The sequence below is a fragment of the Pinus tabuliformis genome, chromosome 2_1 (assembly GCF_031772625.1).
Source record: "Pinus tabuliformis cultivar Carrire ecotype Pingquan chromosome 2_1, CPIR1, whole genome shotgun sequence".
Classification (NCBI taxonomy): domain Eukaryota; kingdom Viridiplantae; phylum Streptophyta; class Pinopsida; order Pinales; family Pinaceae; genus Pinus; species Pinus tabuliformis.
This window is the reverse complement of record NC_142299.1, coordinates 241,638,469-241,661,254: the sequence shown is the minus strand read 5'-3', so window position 1 is coordinate 241,661,254 and position 22,786 is coordinate 241,638,469. Positions and strand designations below refer to the sequence as shown.

The 22,786-nt window shown below is 39.0% G+C and overlaps 1 protein-coding gene across 1 annotated transcript in view; it reads left to right on the top strand.

Annotated features, from left to right (window-relative positions):
- The window catches only part of LOC149199600 (uncharacterized), a 226,603-nt gene that overhangs the window by 167,791 nt on the left and 36,026 nt on the right, over nt 1-22,786 (top strand). The window contains 4 exon segments of the mRNA XM_089402501.1: nt 18,096-18,203; nt 19,764-19,967; nt 20,077-20,205; nt 20,208-22,210. Coding sequence (XP_089258627.1) covers nt 18,096-18,203; nt 19,764-19,967; nt 20,077-20,205; nt 20,208-22,210 — 2,444 coding nt within the window.

Here is a 22,786-nt window from a genome sequence, read left to right as displayed (position 1 = left end):
ACCCCACTAGCTTCGCTTCGCAACTCACCCACAACCTCCTATGCCTCAGCAACCTGAAAGTCTGAGCCTCTAGGCTCTGCGCAATCTCGACACTAGCAAAATATGCACCTCCTAGCCACAGCGTCGTTCCAACTTGATTGAGAAAGATGACCGGGCACTACGTAGGTCAGGTCTGCTCCTCTCTGCCTCAGCGCTGATCCTCCTCCTGGCTCGAACTGATGACGCAGGCTCTCTGCGTCACCCCTTCCTTGCTGCTTTCTGCTAGGAACAACTTCTGTCACTCGAGACAACTGTTTCTGCTGCTGTTGCTCTGCTCGGCTGATGCCTTCAGTTATCTTGTGATCTGCAACCACGCTCTGATACCATGTTGGAATTTCTAAGTTTAACCCATTAGAAATTCTTCCTGTACTATTTGATTTATTTCTTCCTACTTGTTCAATTACTTAACAAGTTATTTACCATGTAAATACTGAAAATAAATACAAGTACAATATCAACACATACAGATCATCAACTGAAATAAATAAGCACACAAGTGACACTGTTGTTTTTGGACTATTGTTCTTGGAAAAACCCAATGCGGGAAAACTGGTGCAACTATTAAGAGGGTTTTATTATTATGTAGTTTTAGAATACAACCAGGGTGCTAGAAATGGCTCACCCAACAGAGAATGCCCTTGGCAGTAGTACCTCTCAGTCAGAGATAGATATTTCGGCTAAATCATCGGATGAACAATCCCACAACAACAATACAACTTCTTCTGATCTGCTTCACCCCAATAGGGACTGCGTCACCCTATCCAGCTCTCTAGCTCCAATCTGTCCCACGAAAATCTCCCAGTGCTGCCTCTAAGGCCCGTGTTAGCCTCTCTGGCCCAGCGTCAGCCTATCTGGCTCAACGTCAGCTTGTCGGGGCTCTGGATTAGCCTCTAGAGCCTCTGCGTCTCACACATTGGCCTTCACTGTCTCTGCGCAGCTCTTGGCTGTCTGTGCGTGGCCTTTGACTGCCTGTGCGTGGCCTCTGGCTTCCTTAGCGTGGCCTCTAGCCGGCTTTGTGTAAACCTCTCCCGGCTTCTGCACTGATCCTCCTGGTACTCACTCTGCCTCTCTGCTATGTATTCACTGCCCCTCAACTGCAACTCAGATCACTTCACTCAATTTCCTCAGCAAACCCTGCCCCAGCAAATTGAGTTCTTGATCTCTCTCCATGTGTCCTCCAACTGATCCTCAAGCCTCCTCTTATACTTTTCTCGTTGGTTCATCAATGATCGAAATTAAATCTCTAATCAAAGGCTAAGATTAGATTTAGCTTGATCAATGATTTTTGGACCATTCTATCCTAGTTTTATATTAATACCCATTAATATTTTGTTTTTCCTAAGTTTAGACTTAGGAGCCGCATATAAAATATTAATTATTTTAAAACTGGTTAGAATCTGCCCAAACCATTTCTGGGTCTTGGAGATCTCATGTGCTTTAGCATCTCCACCAATTTTCATGGCTAGAGCACATCCGATGCTACCCCAAATCAACACCTTGGATCTTATGCAAGATTGTAGGTGGTCTCCATCTTGGGTTTGGTCTCCCTATATGGGGTTCTAACCCTCCAAATGGCTACATTGGCACATGTAGGGTGTGTGTTGAGAGCCGTGGGTCTCCATAGCAATAGACAACACTCCATGGATCCCCAGAGATGTTCAGAAGTTGCTTGAGATTTGCCTATTGGACGAGAAAGATGCACCTGGTTCACCTTTGCCCAACCAACCCTACAGTTGTACCATGCACTTGGCAGATGACCCAAGACTTGTATGTTGATTTGGCATCACTTACATCATCATCTAAGCCCTTACAAATGGTCTGCAGACATCTTCGGCTTACTTCGAGATCCATGAGGTCACTTGTGTGCCCTCATAGCCATTGGGAGCACCACAGGTTTATTATGTGGAGAACAAGGGGCCAACCCCTTGTCCATTACTTTTGGAAGTCCAATTCATCATTTTGGCACTTATGGACTTCATCAGGCCTCTTAGAGAGCCCAACGACATGCATTATTGATTATTCAACCTCTTGGGAGGCTTGTTATTTTGTTTATGAGCTAGTTTGGTGGGCTTGTCACCAATAGATAGTTATTTGCACATTATTTTTAGTTGATGGGCTAATGTAGGCTCAAATTAGGTAATTTGAACTCCTAATGAGTGTATAAATAGGAGAGACATGAATTCATTTTGTATCATCACTTGGATTGGATCATTCTCTCTCTTGAGATTTTCGCACTTCTTTCTTGGTGGATGAAATTGGAGCATGGATGAATTATGATGTTTGGATTGCATTTTCTTATCTTGGAGCTTCTTAATTGGCAATGGTATTGATGGTTAGATATATTCTCTTACATGTAAGTACAATCTTGATGCTATTTTCTTTTACTTTGTCATGGGATTTTCGCTATTTTAGGGCTAATAGCTGCATAAATTCACTGCTTCATTGTAGAATTATTTTTCTATATTGCATATATCTATGCATGGGCTATGTTTGTTGAATGAATTTTCCTAGAGATTGAAGTTATCTTGATAAGCCATCTTGCTTTGCAAACGAAGTATGAATGCTTTAAGGTCACTCTCTTTCTTTTCCCTAACGCTAAACAAAGTTGCCCTTAAAGCCTCCTTGAACTAGAAACGAGATCCATTCTCATAATTCTTCTTGACTCCATATCCCCAAAGGAATTAGGCATTGATCCACCCTAAGGTGATCACCTTAAAACCTCTTTTTCTTCAACTTTTCCCTTGGAGCGCACAAACTCAGATAAAATGAATATATATATATATATATATATATATATATATATATATATATATATATATATATTATTGAATGATGTATTTGTTTTACAGGCAGGGCCCTGGCTTAAATAAGCCCTTGGGCACCTATACGGGAAGGGGCATGATCTTTGATCGTGCCCCAATTACATATTAATTAATTACATAACATTGCCTTCCTCTTGAAAATATGCTTTGTCCTCAAAGCATACGCAACGATGGGTGTTTTTGGCAAAAAGTTTCTGTCTCCCATGAGGCTTCTTCTTCTGGTAGATTCTTCCACTTGATAAGGTATTCTTTAATTACTCGAGATCGCAACTTCCTTTCCCTAGTGGTAACAATTCCTTCTGGTTCTAAGATGAACTTTCCTTCATCATCTAATATCGGAAGCGTTGTCTGTGCTGATTGGTGTTTGCCCAATGCTTTTTTAAGACAAGATACATGGAAAACATTGTGAACTCGACTTTTGTTTGGAAGGCTTAAGCTGTATGCTACTTGGTTGATCTTTTTGTTAATCTGATATGGTCCATAAAACTTTGGTGCCAATTTGTTTTTCCCTTTTTGTTTTAGGGATAATTGCTTGTAAGGCTGAAGTTTAACAAATACCCATTCTCCAACTTCAAATTCTCTCTCTGTTCTGTGTCGGTCGGCCTGCTGCTTCATGCGATTTCTTGCAATACTTATATTTTCTTTTAATGTTTGAATTTTTTTTTGGGTTTCTTCTAATTTCTCCTTTACTGCTGGAACTTTTGTCTTGGAAATGGCCAAATCCTTCCATTTGGGAGGTTCATATCTGTACAGAGCTTGAAATGGGGTCATCTTTGCGGAAGTGTGATAAGTTGAATTGTACCACCATTAAGTGAGATGTAAGTACTGAGCCCACATATTTTGCTTTCCTGCTGCATAACAACGAAAGTAAGCTTCTAAGCACTTATTGACAATTTTTGTCTGATCGGCTGTTTGCGGATCTCTATCACTAACAATGACTTTAGGGAATCCATGTAATTTGTAGACATTCTTGCAACATATCTCGTGATCTCTTTTGCTGAATCTGATTTCTTCATTCCTATGAAGTGTGCATACTTTGTGATTTTGTCTACTACTACAAGAATTTTATCTTTCTCGTCTGACATGGGTAATAATTCAATAAATTCCATTGATATTTCATCACTATTTGGTTTGGGATATTTAAGGGTTCGAGCAACCCTGGGGTCCTAATGTTCTCACTTTTATTTCGCTGACATTGATCACATTCTGCTACATATTTTTGAATATCACTATTCATTCCCTTCCAAAAGAATGACTGGCGTGCATTATAGTAGGTTTTAAAGAATCCTACATGTTCGGCTAACAGTGAATCATGCGACTCTTTGAGAATCTTGGCTTTAAATTTGGAATTTGAACCCAAATAAATTCTTCCCTTGTATCATAGAATATCGTTTTTCCATTCAAATTTTGAATTCTGAGGAAGGTTATTAATTATAGCACTTGTTTCGGGATCTTTAGCATATTCACTTCGAATCTCATTAAGCCAATCAGGAACAACAACTGAAACTACAAGTAATGATGGTTCTTCGTCTTTCCTAGACAGAGCATCAACTACTACATTATCTTTCCCTTTTTTATGTAATATATCCATGTCGAAGGCAACGATTTTTTCGATCCATTTTTGTTGTTTTGTAGATAGCGTTTTCTACTGGAGGAGATGTTGAAGACTATTATGATTTGTTTGTATTAAGAACTTACGTCCCAAAAGATATTGTCTCCATTTGGCTAATGTGTGGATAATAGCAACCATTTCCTTGTTGTATGTAGACTTGAGATGTTCTTGCTTGCTGAGCTTCTTGCTCTAAAATGCGACTTGGTGTCCATCCTGCATTAGTACTGCTCCTAAGCCAAAACCTGAAGCATCACACTCAATTACAAATGGTTTTGAGAAGTCTGGAGTTGCCAATACATGGGCATTAGACATAACTTCCTTCAAGTGTTCAAAACACTTTTCTACTTCATCATTCCATCAAAATGAGTTCTTCTTTAGAAGGTTCGTTAGGGGTGCAGTGATATGGGCACTATTTTGCACGAAACTTCAAGGAACCTGACGTTTCGGGCCGTACCTGTACCCGAAACTCCGAAACTCGAACAAAACTCGACCAAAACTCGACCATCATGTAATCATCTATTAGAGTTAATATATACTTGTTTTTCCTTCTAAATTGTCATCTATGGGTCTTATTCCCTTCTTTCTTGCAAGATAATGTGGTATTCACTTATATATATATATATATATATATATATATATATATATATATATATATTTATATATATTTTGTATGTACATATATGATGTTTCGGAAAACGTTTTGGCTCCATTTTTTGGAGGTGACCTTTCTAAATATACCTATTTCAGAAACTCTGAAACATTGGGGCGTTTCGTGCAACTTAGTATGGGCATAGTTTTTAATAAATCTTCGATAATAACGGTCAATCGTAAGAATCCTCTTAGCTTGGAGATATTCACTGGTATGGGCCATTCCCTTATAGCCTTGATCTTATTAGGATCTACTTTTACTCCTTCCTTGGATATTATATGTCCGAGATATTCTACTTCTTCCTTCCCAAAAGTGCATTTGGACTTCTTGGCATAGAACTGATGTTTTTCTAATACAGTAAGAACTTGTTCCAATTGTTGTAAGTGCTCCTTCCTTGTTTTACTATAAATTAAAATGTCATCAAAGAATACTAAGACAAACTTCCTTAGATATGGATGGAATAACTCGTTCATGGCAGCTTGGAATGTTGTTGGTGCATTGGTTAAATCAAAAGGCATTACTTTAAATTTGTAATCACCTTCATGTGTTCAGAACACAGTTTTTGCTATGTCTTCCAACCTTATTTTGATTTGGTAATACCCTGACCTTAAGTCCAATTTTGAGAAGTATTTAGCGCCATGTAGTTCATCCAACATTTCATCGATAAAAGGAATTGGGAACTTGTTTTTAATTGTTATTTTGTTTAGTCCTTGATAATCGACGCATAATCTGAATGATCCATCTTTCTTTCGAACTAGTACAACTGGAGCAGCATACAAACTTTTACTTTTTGTGATGATGCCACACTTTAAAAGATCTTGGACTAATCTCTCAATTTCAATTTTTTGATGATGTGGATATCGATACAGTTTGATGTTGATGGGATTTGATCCTGCTTTGACTTCTATTGTATGCTCGATTTCTCTTTTAGGAGGCATCTTCATTGGAAGGTCTTGGAAGACTTTTTCGTGCTTTTGAATTAGCTCTTGGACTTCTGGTGCTTCTTCGTTGACCAGATTCGAAGTTAACATTTCTAATTGATGACACTGTACTACATAAGTTGGTGCTCCCTTCCGAATCATTTTCATCATTTGGGATGACGATACAACTTGATTCTCAAGTGGCTGGAATCCATATAACTTGTACTTTTTCCCTTCCCATTTAAATCTTATAAATTGCTTTTGATGGTTGGCAGAATAAGTGCCTAGGGTTTGTAACCATTGGATACCTAAGACCACATCCACTCCTCCTAATGGCACAGTGTAGAACAGAGATTCTAGATTATAGTCTTGAATCTGCAATTTGACTTTATGGCATTTCCCTACCTTTTCAATTTTCTCGCTTGTCAGTTACCATAACCTTCATGTTGGGCATGGGAAATGTGAAAATGTTCAGTCTCTTCGCCATGGTTGAGTCCAAAAAATTGTGGGTGCTACCAGTATCGATTAGGACCATTACATTGTTCTTCTTGATATGTCCTTTTAATTTTAATGTCTGGGGTTGTGATATACCCGTCATGGCCGATAATGATACTTGCGGAATACTTTCATCATCTGGTTCTGGAGAAATTTGTGGAGAATCTTCAATTTCTTCTTCGTCTGATTCTTCATTGTTTGAATCATTAGTTGCTTCACATGTATATAAGTTCTTGGTTTCTTTCCCTTTAGCACATTTGTGTCTCGGGTCTCATTCAGGGAGCGATTATATATATATATATATATATTTGTTATATTTTGATCAATGTTGCGAACATTGCGATCAGGATTAAATCAGCGAGGGGAAAAAGTCGGAAAAATTGCGAAAAGATCGGCAAATACAAAAATATTCACTTTTCTTCAAATATTTTAATATCTAAAGTATCTATAACATAAATAAATGCATTGACACATACATATGATAGAAGAACTAATATATAAGATGTGTAAAATCATTTCTAGTGCTACATTACACATAACAATGAATCATGCCCTGAATAGTATGTCCTGAGTCCCAACTCAACCTCAAAATATCAACAAAAAATATAATAATGTATCTCATATCATAAGTCGTAATGTCATTTACAATAGCATATCAATACTAGGGCCTAGACTTGATCATTAAGCTGCCCCACTCAAAAATTATTTGTTTCTTTAAAAAAAAATTGCAACTTATGCAGGGAACGTTTTCTATCAACGGAATACTCGTTTTCCAGATGCAAGACACGACGAAAACCGGCGAATACGTTTTACATTTTACAGGACATGATGAAAAACGTTTTCGACACGTTTTAGCGCTGTTTTCGTGTCCGACACGTAAAATACGGGACACGGGACCTTGGAGGACGTGTCCTGTGACTTAGGAAAACAATGACATATTTACGCTCGGATCTACAACTCACTATTACAATACCTTGGATTTGTGGTGAGTTAAACTTGTGGGTAGTCATAATAGCTCAGTCAGTCTCCTGTGTGGTATTTAAGAAACTCAGATCCACTGTTACAAGGCTTAGAACTGTGGAAGGATATCTTTTAAGCTCAGAAACTCAGTCTATGTAGCAGTATACACTTGTGTGAAGGCTAATGGAGCACGAACCTGTGATGGATTGTCACCTTTAGAAGCTTGGACAACAAACATTCACCTAGAAGCTCCTACACCTGTGCATCTATAGTTTCACTTTCTCAGACCTGTGATAAAAGGCTCAATTTGTAGATCCTGGACTAGTGAACAAACAATTTTTTGAGGCTTGGATTGCAACCCTTGTTGAAGATTAGAATCTTGGTCTTGTTGAAGAAGTGCTGGCTTCAGACCTAGTTGTGAAGAAGTATTTGAATAAATTGGATTGCAGAAGGACAATTCTGTGGAGAAAATAAGAGGCTCGGGTTTAGGATTCAAACCTGTTGGATATTCTTTGCTACCTTACCTAACCATAGATATTTCGGACTTAGCACCTATACATCAGATCCCCACCTGTGGAGAAGCTGCAACCTTAAGGACAGTCACTTTAATGAGCTCAGACCTGTAGCAATGCAGTGGCTCAGTTATCTGTGATATTGGAGAGTGAATACCACTGTCACGACGCTGCTAAGTGTGTCCTAGAACAATGATTTTGAAGAACGCTAAGGGATTGTGTGAGGACTTGGTGGAGGAGAATTGTTGTGTAAAGGCAATATTATGGAAGTGTTCCTAGAAGATTTCTGGAATAGTCTTGAATTCCCTTTTTAAGCAAACATTGGACCAAACGTAGAAGTGTTTTTAAAGAGATTTTGAACCATCTTCGGAAGTTTTCTCTTGGAGCACCGTTGAAGACACTTTGTGAAGATATCCTTGAGCATACCTTGGAGAGTACTTTGGAGCAGACATCTGAAGACAATTTGGGCTTTGCTTGACACATCACCAAAGCATTATTGAAGGATATTTGAAGTCTTGGTAAAACAACATATTGAAGATTCGTAGAGATTCTTGGAGACCATGATGCATTAGCCATCATGAGGTGACCTTGAATATTTTGTTTGGTGACATGAAGAGCAATGGTGACACCTTTTGTAAGACAAGGTTGTCATTGATGATATGACGTGGAGACTACGGTGAAGCTGAAGGTTGACAGGGCTCAGTGAAGAAGACTTTGGGCGCCGTGAAGAACAACCAAACATACCTTGACAAAGTGAAGTTATAGGGTTGGAGTCCTTAGGGTTGGTGCCTTAGGAAGTCCAAGTTGGTGCTTGGCAAATATAAGATTGGTGTCCTTGGAGTTGGGGCTCCTAAACTCAAGGCTAGTGCGTTGGATAAGATAGGGTTGGAGCCCTAGAAGATTGGAGTCCTCAAGAAACCAGATCAGAGTCTGTACCAGAGAAAGGATTGTTCCCTAGGAGTTGGAGCCTCTAAACGCAAGGTTGGTACCTTGAGAAGATAGGGTCAGTGCCCCAGAGGTTGGAGCCTTACAAAAGTCCAAGTAGGTACTTGGCACATCCTAGGTTGGAGCCTGGGTGTCTTCATCAAGGGTTGGACCCCTACCCATATTGTACTTGATTCATTATAAATATTATATTAATAAAAACATTTACTTCTATTGTTCATTTTGTGTTCTAAATATAAGTGATCTAACTGGTAAAAGTAACAATTGAAAAGAAATACTGATTCACCCCCTTCTCAGTATTTCCAACATTATTTTATTTTCCTATGTTTAGACTTAGGGTCCCATTAAAAATAATTAATTATTTTAATAAAACTGTTACTGTGTGGAATTTCCCAAAACACTTTCTGGGTTCTTTGGAATACATGTACCCAAGCCTCCCTGCAAAATTTGAGACTTAGAGCACATTCGATGCGACCAGAAATCAATAGTGTTGAGTAGCTTCATTATTCTGGGGTATTATGATTTAGATTCATCGTATTTGAAAGGATTGCATGCTTTCTTTTAAATTCATTATGGTTCTGCTCGAGTTGACTATCTATCCTCTTTGATATATCCTGGAGCTCCTTGATTTCATTGGAATGCCTAGTAACCTTATTCTCAAGATTAATCAATTTTTTACTAAAATTTGCCATTGAAATTGACTACGACAATGATCGGGTCTGTGGTGGTGTATATTTATCTAGCTTAAAAACAAAAAAATTCTCAACTTGATTCTAATTTTACTCTTTATTATATATATATATATATTTAAATATTTATTAAATACTACGTATTATTATTTTTTCTTGTAATAATATAAATTAATTAACTATATAGTATATATTGTTATTATATAACTATATATACTAGACGATAATTAAATATGATCCTCGAACCAACAACTAACGACCCACGATATCAACGAACCGCAACTTATATCAAGACCCACGATTCGAATTGTGACCGTTTGGTGGTCCGTGATAGGCGGCGTTGGTCCTATGAATCGTAGCAGAACAACGAAAGGGTTCGACGACGGAGAAGAGGGCGTGGGAACAAATGCGGTTTTGACGGCGGAGAAGGAGGTGGAAAGAACATGTGGCTGTGTGTGTAATTGTGGAGCAGCGATGGAATTGGGTACAACAACAGAGTCTAACAACAACAGAGTCCAAGGAGCAAACTCGCTCTGATACCATGTGGAACGCACAAACTCAGATAAAATGAATATATATATATATATATATATATATATTATTGAATGATGTCTTGTTTTACAGGCAGGGCCTTGGCTTAAATAATCCCTTGGGCACTTGTACATGAAGGGGCATGACTTTGATCATGCCCCAATTACATATTAATTAATTACATAACATTTGATATATTCTCTTACATGTAAGTACAATCTTGATGATATTTTCTTTTACTTTGTCACATACATTGATCATGGGATTTTCGCTATTTTTGGGTTAATTGCTGCATGCATTTACTACTTCGTTGTAGAATTATGTTTCTATATAGCATATCTCTATGCATGGGCCATGTTTGTTGAATGAATTTTCCTATAGATCGAAGTTATCTTGATAAGCCATCTTGCTTTGCAAATAAAGTATGAACGCTTTAAGGTCACTCACTTTCTTTGCCCTAATGTTAAACAAAGTTGTCCTTAAAGCTTCCTTGAACTAGAAACAAGATCCATTCTCATAATTCTTCTTGACTCCATATCCCTAAAGGAATTTGGCATTGATCCACCATAAGGTGATCACCTTAAAACCTCTTTTTCTTCACCTTTTCCCCCACTTTTCTAGGTTTAGCCACAGTGGGCCACCTAGGGCATCATTTTCCCAACAAAGTAGCCATTGAAAAATTTCAATCTCATGGCCTTTCCTGCGTTGGTGTGTCATCAAGGTTTCCTCCAAATTTCAAGAAATTCTGATGGTAAGATTGCGAGATATCCCAAGCCCTAGCCTTGAGACCAAACTTTGCTTGGGTGTTCCTTAGGCTAGTACCTCATAGGATCAATTTGAGACCTCTAAGTGAAAATTCTTGTTTTGATCCTTTCCCCTTCCTTGTTTAGGTTAAGATCGTCATTGGTTGTTAAACTCCCTCCCCTTAACCTAACTTGGGTCCACTTGGTCCCGTGTGGTTCCATACCTTTGAAAAGTCAATTCTTCAAGAATTACTTGGGAAATCAAGTTCAATAAGGATTTTAGGGATTGGGAAACTCCTTTACAAGGCATATTCCTTTAACTTAGCCCTTAAATTGTCACTTCCTTCTCGTAGAAAGCTTTGTACCATGCCTGAAAAGTAAGCAAGCTCCATTCTTAACCTCCTTCTAGGAAAAAGATCATTAAGGTCACTTCACATCCATTTGCTGATTCATCCTTCACTAGTGACTTCCTATATATCGGGTCTCCTCCCATTGGTGAAAGTCCGTAAAGAGTAGGGAGTCTTAGCTGAGGTGACAGTGGGCTAAGTCTCCATTGTTGCTCTTGACCTAACAGTTGTCCCTTTAGGGGTCCCTTTTAGGTGTTGATTTGGGGTAGCATCAGATGTGCTCTAGCCATGAAAATTGGTGGAGAGGCTAAAGCACATGAGATCTCCAAGACCCAAAAATGTTTTGGGGAAATTCTACTTGGTTAAAGAGATATTAAAATAATTAATATTTTTATTGGGTTCCTAAGTCTAAACTTAGGAAAATAAAAATATTAATGGGTATTAATATAAAATAGGGTTAGAAGGTTCTAAATGACATGGATCAAGCCAAATCTATTCTTAGCGGTTGATTAGAGATGTAATCTTGGCCGTTGAAGACTCAACAAATTATAAGAGGAGGCTTGAGGGTTAGTTGGAGATACACCGGAGGGATCAGTCATTCGATTTTTTAGAATGGGGTTTGCTAAGAGAAATCAAATCAGAGATCAAAGTTGTAGTGAGAGGTAGTGAGTACGAGGCAGAGAGGCAAAGATAGTGCTGGAAGACTAGTGCAGAAGCAAAGAGGCAGATGCAGAGCCAAAGGGAGCCACATAGAGGCCAACAGTGACTACGCAGAGGCTAGAAGGGCTTGCGTCACCCACGCAGAGGCTGCAGAATTGACGCAGAGGGCCAGAGAGGCTGCGCAAAGCCTTAAAAGGCTGACGCAAAGGGTTTCAGGATGACGTAGAGGTCAGGAGGGCTGACGCAGTGCTTCAGATTGTGCTGAAGAGGGTTTCGTGGGGCAGACTTTCAGGATATCTGCTTCCGAAGAGAGGTATTATTGCCAGATTATTTATCTCTGTCGGGTGAGCCAGTTTGGCACCTAGTGTACTCAAGAAAAGCTGCTTAATAATAAACCCTCAGAACTGCTGCACCAGTTTTCCCAAGTTGGGTTTTTCTGGGGACGATTGTCCAACAATAACGGTGCCCCTTGTGTGTTTGTCTATTTCTTTCAGCTGTTGATCAGTAGATGGTTGAGACTGTATTGTGTTTATTTCAGTGTTTATATGGTTAAATAACTCGTTAGTAATTAAACAAGTAGGCGAAATAAGCCAAAGAATATAGATAAAATTTCTAACGGGTAATACTTAGACATTTCAACATGGTATCAGAGAGTTGCAAGTCATAGGAGAGTTGAAGGCGCCAACTAAATCAGAGAATTTGTAGCAGAAACAGTTGTCTTGAGTGACAGACACTGTTTCTAGGCAGAAAGCAGCAGAGAAGGGTTGACGCAGAGGGCTTGCGTCATCAGTTCGAACCAGAGAGAGGCCAGCGCAAAGGAAGGAGGAGGCAGAAGAGGCTCACGAAGAGGCACGTAGAGACCAGGAGGGTTGACGCAGTTGGCCAAGGGAGCAAATCGGCCTTCCCGAGATTGCGCAGACCCCAGAGGCTCGATTTTTCAGTTGCTGGGGTGTAGGACGCTGTGGGTAGATTGCAGAGAGTCAGGCTGGTGGGGTGCTGTTGCTGTTGAGGCAGAACATTACCTAACAAGACAAAACTAATGTTGAGGGAGCGCTTCCTAGGCAGATTTCTAGCCAAGAAATCCATATCAGTGTTGCAGGTGCATAGGAGATTGGAGAGGTGCTATTCGACGGTTGGCAGGAGGATTTCTAGAAGGGAAATCAAGACTCAGAGGGAGTCGAAGAGAGAACTTCTAGGAGGGAAGTAGAGACTTAGAGGAGTTGAAAAGAAGAGTAATGAGATGGAGATGGCCATAAATGGACTAAGGGATCGGGATAGACTAGACGGGTTAAATAACTTGTTAGTAATTAAACAAGAAGGCATAATAAACCAAAGAATACAGATAAAATTTCTAACGGGTAATACTCATAAATTTTAACATGGTATCAGAGGGTTGCAGGTCACAGGAGAGCTGAAGGCGCCAACTGAATTAGAGAATTTGCAGCAGAAACAACTGTCTCGAGTGACAGATGTTGTTCCTAGGCAGAAAGCGGCAGTGGAGGGTTGACGCAGAGGGCTTGCGTCATCAGTTGGAGCCAGAGAGAGGCCAACGCAAAGGAAGGAGGGGGCAAAAGAGGTTCACGAAGAGCAACACAGAGACCAGTAGGGTTGGCGCAGTTGGCCAAGGGAGCAAATCAACCTTCTTGGGATTGCGCATAGCCTAGAGGCTCGATTTTCAGTTGATGGGGCATAGGAAGCTATGGGCAGATTGTGGAGAGTGAAGCTGGTGGGGTGTTGTTGTTGTTGAGGCAGAACATTACCAAACGGGACAGAACCAAGGTAGAGGGAGTCACTACCTAGGCAGATTTCTAGCCAAGAAAACCAGATTAGTGTTGCAGGTGCATAGGAGATTGGAGAGGTCTATTCAACGGTTGGCAGGAGGATTTCTAGAAGGGAAATTGAGACTCAGAGGGAGTCTAGTAGAGAACTTCCAGGAGGGAAGTAGAGACTTAGAGGGAGTCGAAGAGAGAACTTCCAAGAGGGAAGTAGAGACTTAGAGGAGTCGAAAAGAAGAGCAAAGAGATGGCCATGAATGGACCGAGGGATCAGGACAGGCTGGATGGGGTGTCCAACTTTGTCATCTGGAAGGCCAGGATCTTGTCTGTTCTAGATAGACATCGCATCAAGGCCTTTGCCTTGAGAACTGTGGCTATCCCAGCCGACCCAGCTAACAACGAAAAGTATGAGGATGCGATGACCAAGGCAAAATGCATAATCCTTGATGGGGTCAAGGATCATGTGGTCCAACATATTGCCGAGAAGGAGACGACAAAGGAAATGTGGGATACCTTGAAGACATTGTATCAAGGCACTTCCGTGCAGAGGAAGATGCTACTGGAGAATCAACTGCGGTTGTACCAGATGCAGAAGGGGGAGTAGGTAGATCACTTTCTCAGCAGGTTGTAGGAGATCCCAGACCAACTGACTTGCATAGGGGCCATGCCTGCTCAGGAGTTGATGGTGAGGACCGCCCTAAACGCAGTCTCTGAGGAGTGGGAGACATTCGTCCAGAGCATTTTGGGCAGAGTGAATCTTCCAGATTGGGAAGAATTGTGGGAAGCTCTTCGCTAAGAAGAGATCAGACGACTAACGAAGATGAGAAATAGCAACAAAGGAGCCTGGGTCAAGAAAGAGGAGGAAGAGGATGCATCTCTGGCATTTGTGGGGGAGAAGGGGAAGAAGAAGAAAAAGAACCTCTCCAAGATAAAGTGCTTCAATTGTGGGGAACTGGGGCTTTATGCAAACTAGTGTTCGAGGAAGAAGAATAAGGGAGAGGCGTCTGACTCTAAGGCAATGCCAGTGAAGGCGGAAAAGGAGGTAGAGGAAGATGGCGATTGTGCCATGAGTGCTCATGTACCTCTAGAAAAGATGTGGGGAGACATAGAGCTGTAGTCAGGAGGACGATAGGAGATGTGGGGTAGGATCCTTGAGGTACCCAAACTCTTGGATCATATCCGGCTACGGGATGGAGGATGTTGGTAGAAGCGGATGCGGATGAAGCGACGAAGAGTGTTAAGAGTGGAGTAGTCCTTGGCAACGCAGAGAGGCTTGCAATAGTGCGAGAGGCACAAAGGAGGTTGCAGCAGTGTAGGATGACACAGAGAAGTTTGCAGCGGTGCAAGAGGCACTTAGTTGTTGCAGCAACGCAGAGGTAGGAGAGGGAGCACATAATAGTGACAAAGAGAGCTTCAACATCAGAAGGGCTTCTAGCTTGACAATGAAGTCAGTAGTTGGGTGGAACAATTACTTCTCAGTAACAGAGTTGCGGTGTAGTAGCAATAGCAGTAGCACGATGCAACATGAGAGAGAACTGCAGTACAGATGCAGTGTTGGGAGAAAGGACCAACACAACACGGATGCAGAGGGAGCTGCCGTACAGATGTAGCAGTGGCAGTGGTAGGGCCATGGGCAGTAGTACAATATGCAGCAATGCAAAGGATGTTGGGTAGGAAGGCCTAGCATCAACACAGGTATTGTTGTCGGATGATCAGGGTGATGCTAAGTTGTGGAGTATTACTAGAGCACATTCCTCGCTAAGAGGGAGTGTTGATTTGCGGTAGCATCAGATGTGTTCTAACCATGAAAATTGGTGGAGAGGCTAAAGAACATGAGATCTCCAAGATCCAGAAATGGTTTGGGGAAATTCTACCCGGTTAAGGAGATATTAAAATAATAAATATTTTTAATGGGTTCCTAAGTCTAAACTTAGGAAAATAAAATATTAATGCGTATTAATATAAAACTGAGTTAGAAGGTTCTAAATGACATGGATCAAGCCAAATCTAAATCACCCACTTAAAGAGGGTTAAAAATATTGATTTTTTCAGTTTCAGTGAAATTTTCCTATTTTTGGGCATATTGGGCATTGTTTCTAACATCATTAGCTTGCTGATCTGTGGTTTATTTACTGCTGTAATAAATAGATCAGATCTGGAATCTCTCTGAAAAATACATCTTAAAAGGGCTAATACATCTAATTTTTGAGTTAGCTAAGTTTACTTGGTAGTTGGGCTATTCTTTGTGACATTGGGCAAGCATATGCATTGTGGAATTGATATTTACTTACTGCTGTCATAGATTTCTTACCACTTTTAAATAAGTCACTATTTGCTCATAAAAGGGTCATTGGAACATAAAGTGTATAAGTGTTTTCATAATTCTATATCTTGTTCCTAGCATTGACATTGTGGAAGTAGCTAACATTGTGTCTTCATTGTGAGTTTATATGCTATAAAGTTTGAAATTCACATCTAATAAGCTCACTCTCTAAGCACATTTCAAATCTTTGGTTTAAGTTACATAAATTGTCCTTGAGTCTCTCTAATCCAATTGGTGGTAATCTAGATTGCAATTAAGTGTTCTTAACTTGAAAATTGTTAAATCACATTGTGTTGAAGAATATTGGCTAAGGACACTTATTGTCTTTTATGGATAATGGTCATTGGCTTATCATACTGAATCATTGGTTAACTGTTGCTCTATTGTTTATCTATTGTGGATCTATATTTTTGAGCAATCACATCTTGTGGATATCTTTATCTTTTGTTGGCACTGTTGAAATCTAACACTTGTCTTTTGGTTGAGATTATCTTTTCTAAACATTGTGAAGTACTTAACATCATAACTGGGGTAAAATACAACTAAGTACTTAAAAGAACATTTAAGTAATCTCACCTAAAAGTATCATTCATAATCTTTGCACAAGCATCCTAGTTTTAGCTTGCATTAAAATTTACCTCCTAGCGTAAGCCAGGTTAATAGAGATCTAGAGCACTCTTTTCCAATTAGCTTGATGGATTCTACTCTTCTTAGTGGTTAACACAGTGACGTTGCAGACATCAGAGCCACAATCTCTACAGCGCCAGAGACACTGGTTGGGTGGAACACAGTGGGAGGTATCATTAATTGGGCCTTTCCTACTTCCCGTTGACTTCCATTTCACAACCTACTCTGAAGACTGTTTCTCAAAACAGTTAAGGGAAAGTGTAACGACCACTAGTTGTATACGCAACGGAAATATTAAAGTACTTCATAGACAAATACATCCATCGTAGGATAGTAAGTGTAAATTGTATATTATATAAAGAATTGATGTAGGATAAGTACAAATGAAAATGAGGGTCCTGTATATATATCCAGGTAAGTACCCTTTCACGAACAAGCATGTCTCTAAGACATGCCTTTTCATTATTAACTAACTAACCATTAGTTAAGTTACTTATTATTTATTATTATATTTATATTATTATGATTCTTATTTATTATCTATTTTTATTTATTTTTACATAATCTATGTTCATAACAGAAAGATTGTATTTAGATTAGGAATTTAATCTAAAAAAGAACCAACATCCTTGCAACACACCTAGCTCTTAGGAATTGCATGTCATATAGGAATGTCTAGGGTGTCCATCCGGTTACTTGGTTTCAATTTATAATAAGCACAAATTGTGACTCCATAAGGCATTGATCTCATATTTAAAAATCTAATCTAATCCAATCATTAATCTTGCTAAAATTTTACCAAGTAGCTAGGCCACTTATCTGTGTCTCCCAAGCAAGTTGGTTCCCAACTTGTTTTCCGTCATCTCATTCCATAGGGAGTACCCCCCATACCTAGTTGTTGGGAGACAACCAGAACGGAGTGGACAGGGATCAGAGTGACAACCGCCACCCTGAGCGGTTGTCACGGTGCTTGTACAATCTGGGTGACAACAGGTACTACTTGGGAAACCCCGATTTTGGTAGTGTTGTTCCATTTTCCAAATGGTCAACTGTTGTTTTTCTGGCCTTTTTACTGATTCCAGTTCAGTTTTGGTTTTTGGGGTCAACTGGTTCAGTCTGATAATATTGCAAGAGCCTAAATCACCTCATTAACATCAAAGATTAAATGTTGGGTCCAATTTAACCTGTTAACACATCAGATATTACTTACATATTTCAGCTATTTATCTATCATTGCTAATGTTGGCTGTGCTAATTAATTAGTTAGCCACTTTGTCTCGTTACTTAAGTACTCTTTATTGGTTTGCACTCTTCAAGTCGTCTGCAATAAATTGCCGTTTTTTATATTTACTTGTTATTAGTTGGTATAAATGTTTTTCTATTTTGATTGGCATGTTGTGAAAACATGGCTTAAGGTACAACATCATATTATCCTTTTTGATGCAGGCTGGCAAAGGTTTGATGTTGAAACTACCGACTGATGAGATTGTGACATCTACACTGTTATCACTCTCAAAACTTGCATTTGGATCAGTAGTAACATTGCCAGACCAGGTAGGCTTTTTTAGGCTCCCTTGTTTGTTAAATTTGTTGTTGCATGCAAGGATATTAGAATTTTCTTTGGAAGGTTGTGAACAATTGTGGTTGTAATTGTAGCATTTTTCATCATTGCACAATTTCACTCAATAAAATACCATTGGTGTATTAATATTTCCATTTTCACTTGAAGTTAAAAGGCATTATCTTCTGCCCTATCTTTAAGTTCTTTCAAATCAAATTTCCAACGATAGATAACATGGTTGAATATTGATTCACAAACTCTATGGATCAACTAAATAGCCCAAGTTTGACTCGAATGGATAATATAAAATATAGCTTGGTTAAAGATTAACTCACATTTAATGGTGAATAAAATAATCCAATTAGGGTTTTCATTGGTATTGTTGCTTCAAGTTCAGTTTGCTTTATCTAATAGGGGGTGCCTGGTTCTCTGATAGAGTGTCTGGGACTCAGCATGCATATGCTTTAATGAACTTAATGGAAGGAACTAAAATCCTTTTTCTGAATCAACTGGAAGATCAAAATATCATTCAATTGAAGTTATGTAATTAGACCGACAGATCTACTAATTTACTTAGTAAATGGTGAATGCTCAAAATGAACTACATATGAGATTTCCAATTTTAGCATCTCTGACTGCATTTGTGATTATTATTGTGCAATAGGACTATACTTGGACATTTATATCTTTCTGATATGTATATAATGCCTTCTTGTAGCTGTGTCGTATCTATACAAGGATGAAGTATATATTGACCTTTAACAGTATCTAAGTTTTTTGGTATTGAATTTGAAATGCCATGCAGCCTTGTAGCTTTTTTATTTGACTTGTACTTCAAATATAAAAGAATAATGCTAAGCTAGCCATCTGAGAACGCTGCTTCTCATTATATTCATACAAAGCATTATATATATATATATATATATTCATACAAAGCATTATTCTTTTGTATTTGAAGTCCAAGTCAAATAAAAAATGTACAAGAATGCATGGCATGTGAAAAGCTATACCAAAAAATTTAAATACTGTTAAAGGTTGATAAATACTTCATCCTTGCATAGTTACGACACAGCTACAAGTAGGCATCACATAACTTTTATTGGCATTGAATTCACCAGTTCCAAGCTAAATATTAATCACAGGTGAGAAATGCTTTGCCGGAATTTGTTAATGCTCGTGTAGCCACTGTGCTCACAGATAAGACACATGTTTCCTTGACATCTCAAAGTGAAACCTGTTACAGATAAAAGGCATTTGGTTGTCACTATAATTCTTTCTAGTCCCATTAACCTATTCCTTGGTCATTTGTGGACATTGATAAAATATTTTATCATATGTTACCCCTTTGGCAAGAGGCATCTTATCAGGCCTCTCTGACAAATGATTTATACATATTGCTTTGGTTTAGTTTGTCATTGTTGTATGTCAGTTTCCAGAAATTAGGAGTTGTAATTTTAGAGGTTTATATTCTTTATTCTTTTATGCAGAGTCTCTGACTAATTGAGCATTGGGTTCATATGATTATTAACACAAACCTCATTTGGTCTACACAGGTGGATGTGCTGTCCTCGTATCTAAGCTCTGACCCCCGATACATTGTGCGTGCAATGTCATTGAAATGTCTCAACAAACTCTCTGCTAAAGCAAGTAGATGTATGCCTTTTCAAGGAAAATTGTTTACGACCTTGCTCACTATACTGAAAGATATTAGTTTGCCAACAAGTCTGCACTGTCATGCTTTACGAATTCTAAGCAAGGTGGAATTTTTTGCTGTTCTAAACATGTCATAGTCATTCCAACAATCTTTCTTGTCTTAAATTTATATGCTTTGTAATCATAATGAGCAATTGTGTATATGCTTTGCAGCTTTGCAGTCATTATGTGATTTATGTGGATGCTTGTCAGCTACTGGAATTGGTTTCCCTCACAGAAATAAGTTGTCTGCACCCAGATTGGTCAAAAAGATATGCCGCACTTTCGCTATTAGTGGATCTATCATTGAGAGACTGCGAAAAGGGGTGTGGAATGAGATACCTAGACATCAGTCAGCAGCAGATGTGCTTCCAGAGGATTCATGTAGGAATACAAATGCAGCTAGAAAAGAATATTGTCAGATGGACCTTCCAGTACGAGCAACTTTTCTGATTTTTGATCAATTAGCTTTAGCATTCAAGTGCCCAATAGAAAGAGCCTTCGGTGTGGAAGGGACAAAACACTCTTCTCTAGTATTCAGTACAAGGTTGGACACTTTAACAGAATTAAGCTACTCCTTATTCAGTCTCATTTTAAATTTGATAGAAGATTGTTGTACTGTGTGTTTGACAGTGATAGACTGTATCAAAGGTATGCTTGAAGTTGTGTTGAAAAGAGAAAGCCTTCATGTGTCTAAAGGCACACAAAATACTGTAGAGGACTTGCAATTGGGTACGGGCATCGATACTGAAATGCCTTCATGCGGTGAAGGTCGGCTTGATCATTGTGAGTTGAATAAGCAGGGTTGTTATGTCTCCAGGCTCATGGTGTCTCTCTGTCATTGTTTGTGGGTGTGTCTGGATAAGCTTGACGTGGAGGGAGATCTTGATAGCAGAGTGTATAATAAAGTGAAGCAAATGACTAAATATGTAATACAGCTAGATTCTTCCAGTTACGTTCTATACTATCTAATTCCAGCTTTATTGAAGTCATGTCATGCTTATCGATTTGGACTGTTAGATGGTTGCAAAGTGATTAATGATACAGATGCTACTACACATGTCACAGACACAAATACGGAGATAGATTTCTGTCTATTTCAAGATCACTTTTGGGCTCAAAATGAAAATTTAACTTTGGATGTTGCCAATGACATGATGAAGAAAAGGAATTTATGGGGAGCCTACAAAATTGGTATTGGTGCTGCTTGTCATGGTGCTTGGGTTGCAGCCAGCTGTGTATTTAAGCATCTAGTCAATAATGTGCAATCAGAGGCCAGCTATTTCTGGTTAAAATCAGTAGCACTGTCTGCTGAGGCTGAAAATAAATTACATGTTGTGTTGATTAAATCACATGGTCTAGACAGTTTAGCTGAGTGCAAAGTAAGTTATGACAACAGAAAACAAGATTCAAATAACACTAACAACAAGTTGTACAACTCTGGAATCTTTGATATCCTTGCTAGATTTGGTGAAATTATGGCTGAGGCCCTTAATCTTAATTATGCTGCTACAAACAGTCTTTCAGCTGCTGTTAATCTAGATAGAACATTTGAATTTCAAAGGTGGTTTTTGAATCTCAGGGGCAAAGTGATAAAAAATGTTGCAGAACTGTTGGGATTGTTGAATAGGCATTCACATATGATTGAAAATGGATTGAACCAAGAAGAAGCAAATCCTAATATTGAAGGAAGTCTTTATAATGGCTGGAAGTGGAAGATGCAAAAATTTGAGTCACTGAAAGCTTTGTTGCGTAATATTTGTTTTGAATTCAGGACATTGACAAAGGAGTTTGATCTTCTTAATACTTCTTTTATGGATATTGATTCGAAAAGCTTCTTGAGCATCTCTGGTGTTGCACTTTGTTGTTCCTTACTGTCTTTTTGCACCCTGTTTGTAGTTCATTTTCCAAAGCCAGCATATGGTCAACATAAACCAAATCCGAAATCAAGTGATTTTGAGACTCAGTTATGTTCTGCAGTTATTCAGGATCTAAGTCAACGATTACGGAAAATGGATGGTAAGATCTGGGAGGAGCTCGAGTCCTTCTCTGGTGAAATTGGAGATATAACTAACTTTTCGGTGGTAATGACATGTATGTCTGGATCTGGACATCAAGAGAGAGCGATAATAAAGCTGTGTACACTGGCGATATCTGGGGTTCTGAACCTGCAGAAGCAAGCAAAGATGATGAAACATGAAGTTGAACAATACAGAATATGGCAGAGTGGACTGAAGCTTTTGGGAAATGTGATCCTGAAGTGGTTTCACCTTCCTTCACTGATGCCTAAATACTACTTTCAAACAAGGTATGGACCCTGCTTCAATCATGAATTATAATATTTGTCTCTAACAAGTAATAAATTTTGTAATACTTCTTCTATGCCTTGTCCATCTCAAAGTTTGAAAAATGAATATAGAACTTCCAATGAAATGGAAAGAAACTGCTGTTAGAAGTGTTGAACTTTGCTTGCATTCTACCTTGATGCCTCACTTTGCTTGCAATAGCCATGTTTAAAGAAGAGAACAATGTTGCACAACTCGTACTCATATAAGACTGGTCTGCTATTGACTTGACGACCCGTATAAGACTCGGAAAAATACAAAAAAACTTTAAAAAAATATGATCTCCAAAAAAAATAAAAAAATTAAAAGAATACAAATTTTGAGTGGGTCTATGTGTCTTATGTGGGTCACTTGTGGTTCTTCATGGGTTCAATATGAGTAGATGGGCTCTATGCGGGTTCGGACGAGTACGGGTAGAGACAACGGGTCCGATGCGAGTGACCCATCTTGCTATAGAACCCGTCAAGACCTGCGGGTACTCACTGATCTTATAAGAGTCGTGCAACACTGGAAGAGAAATAAATGATTGAGAGGGACTA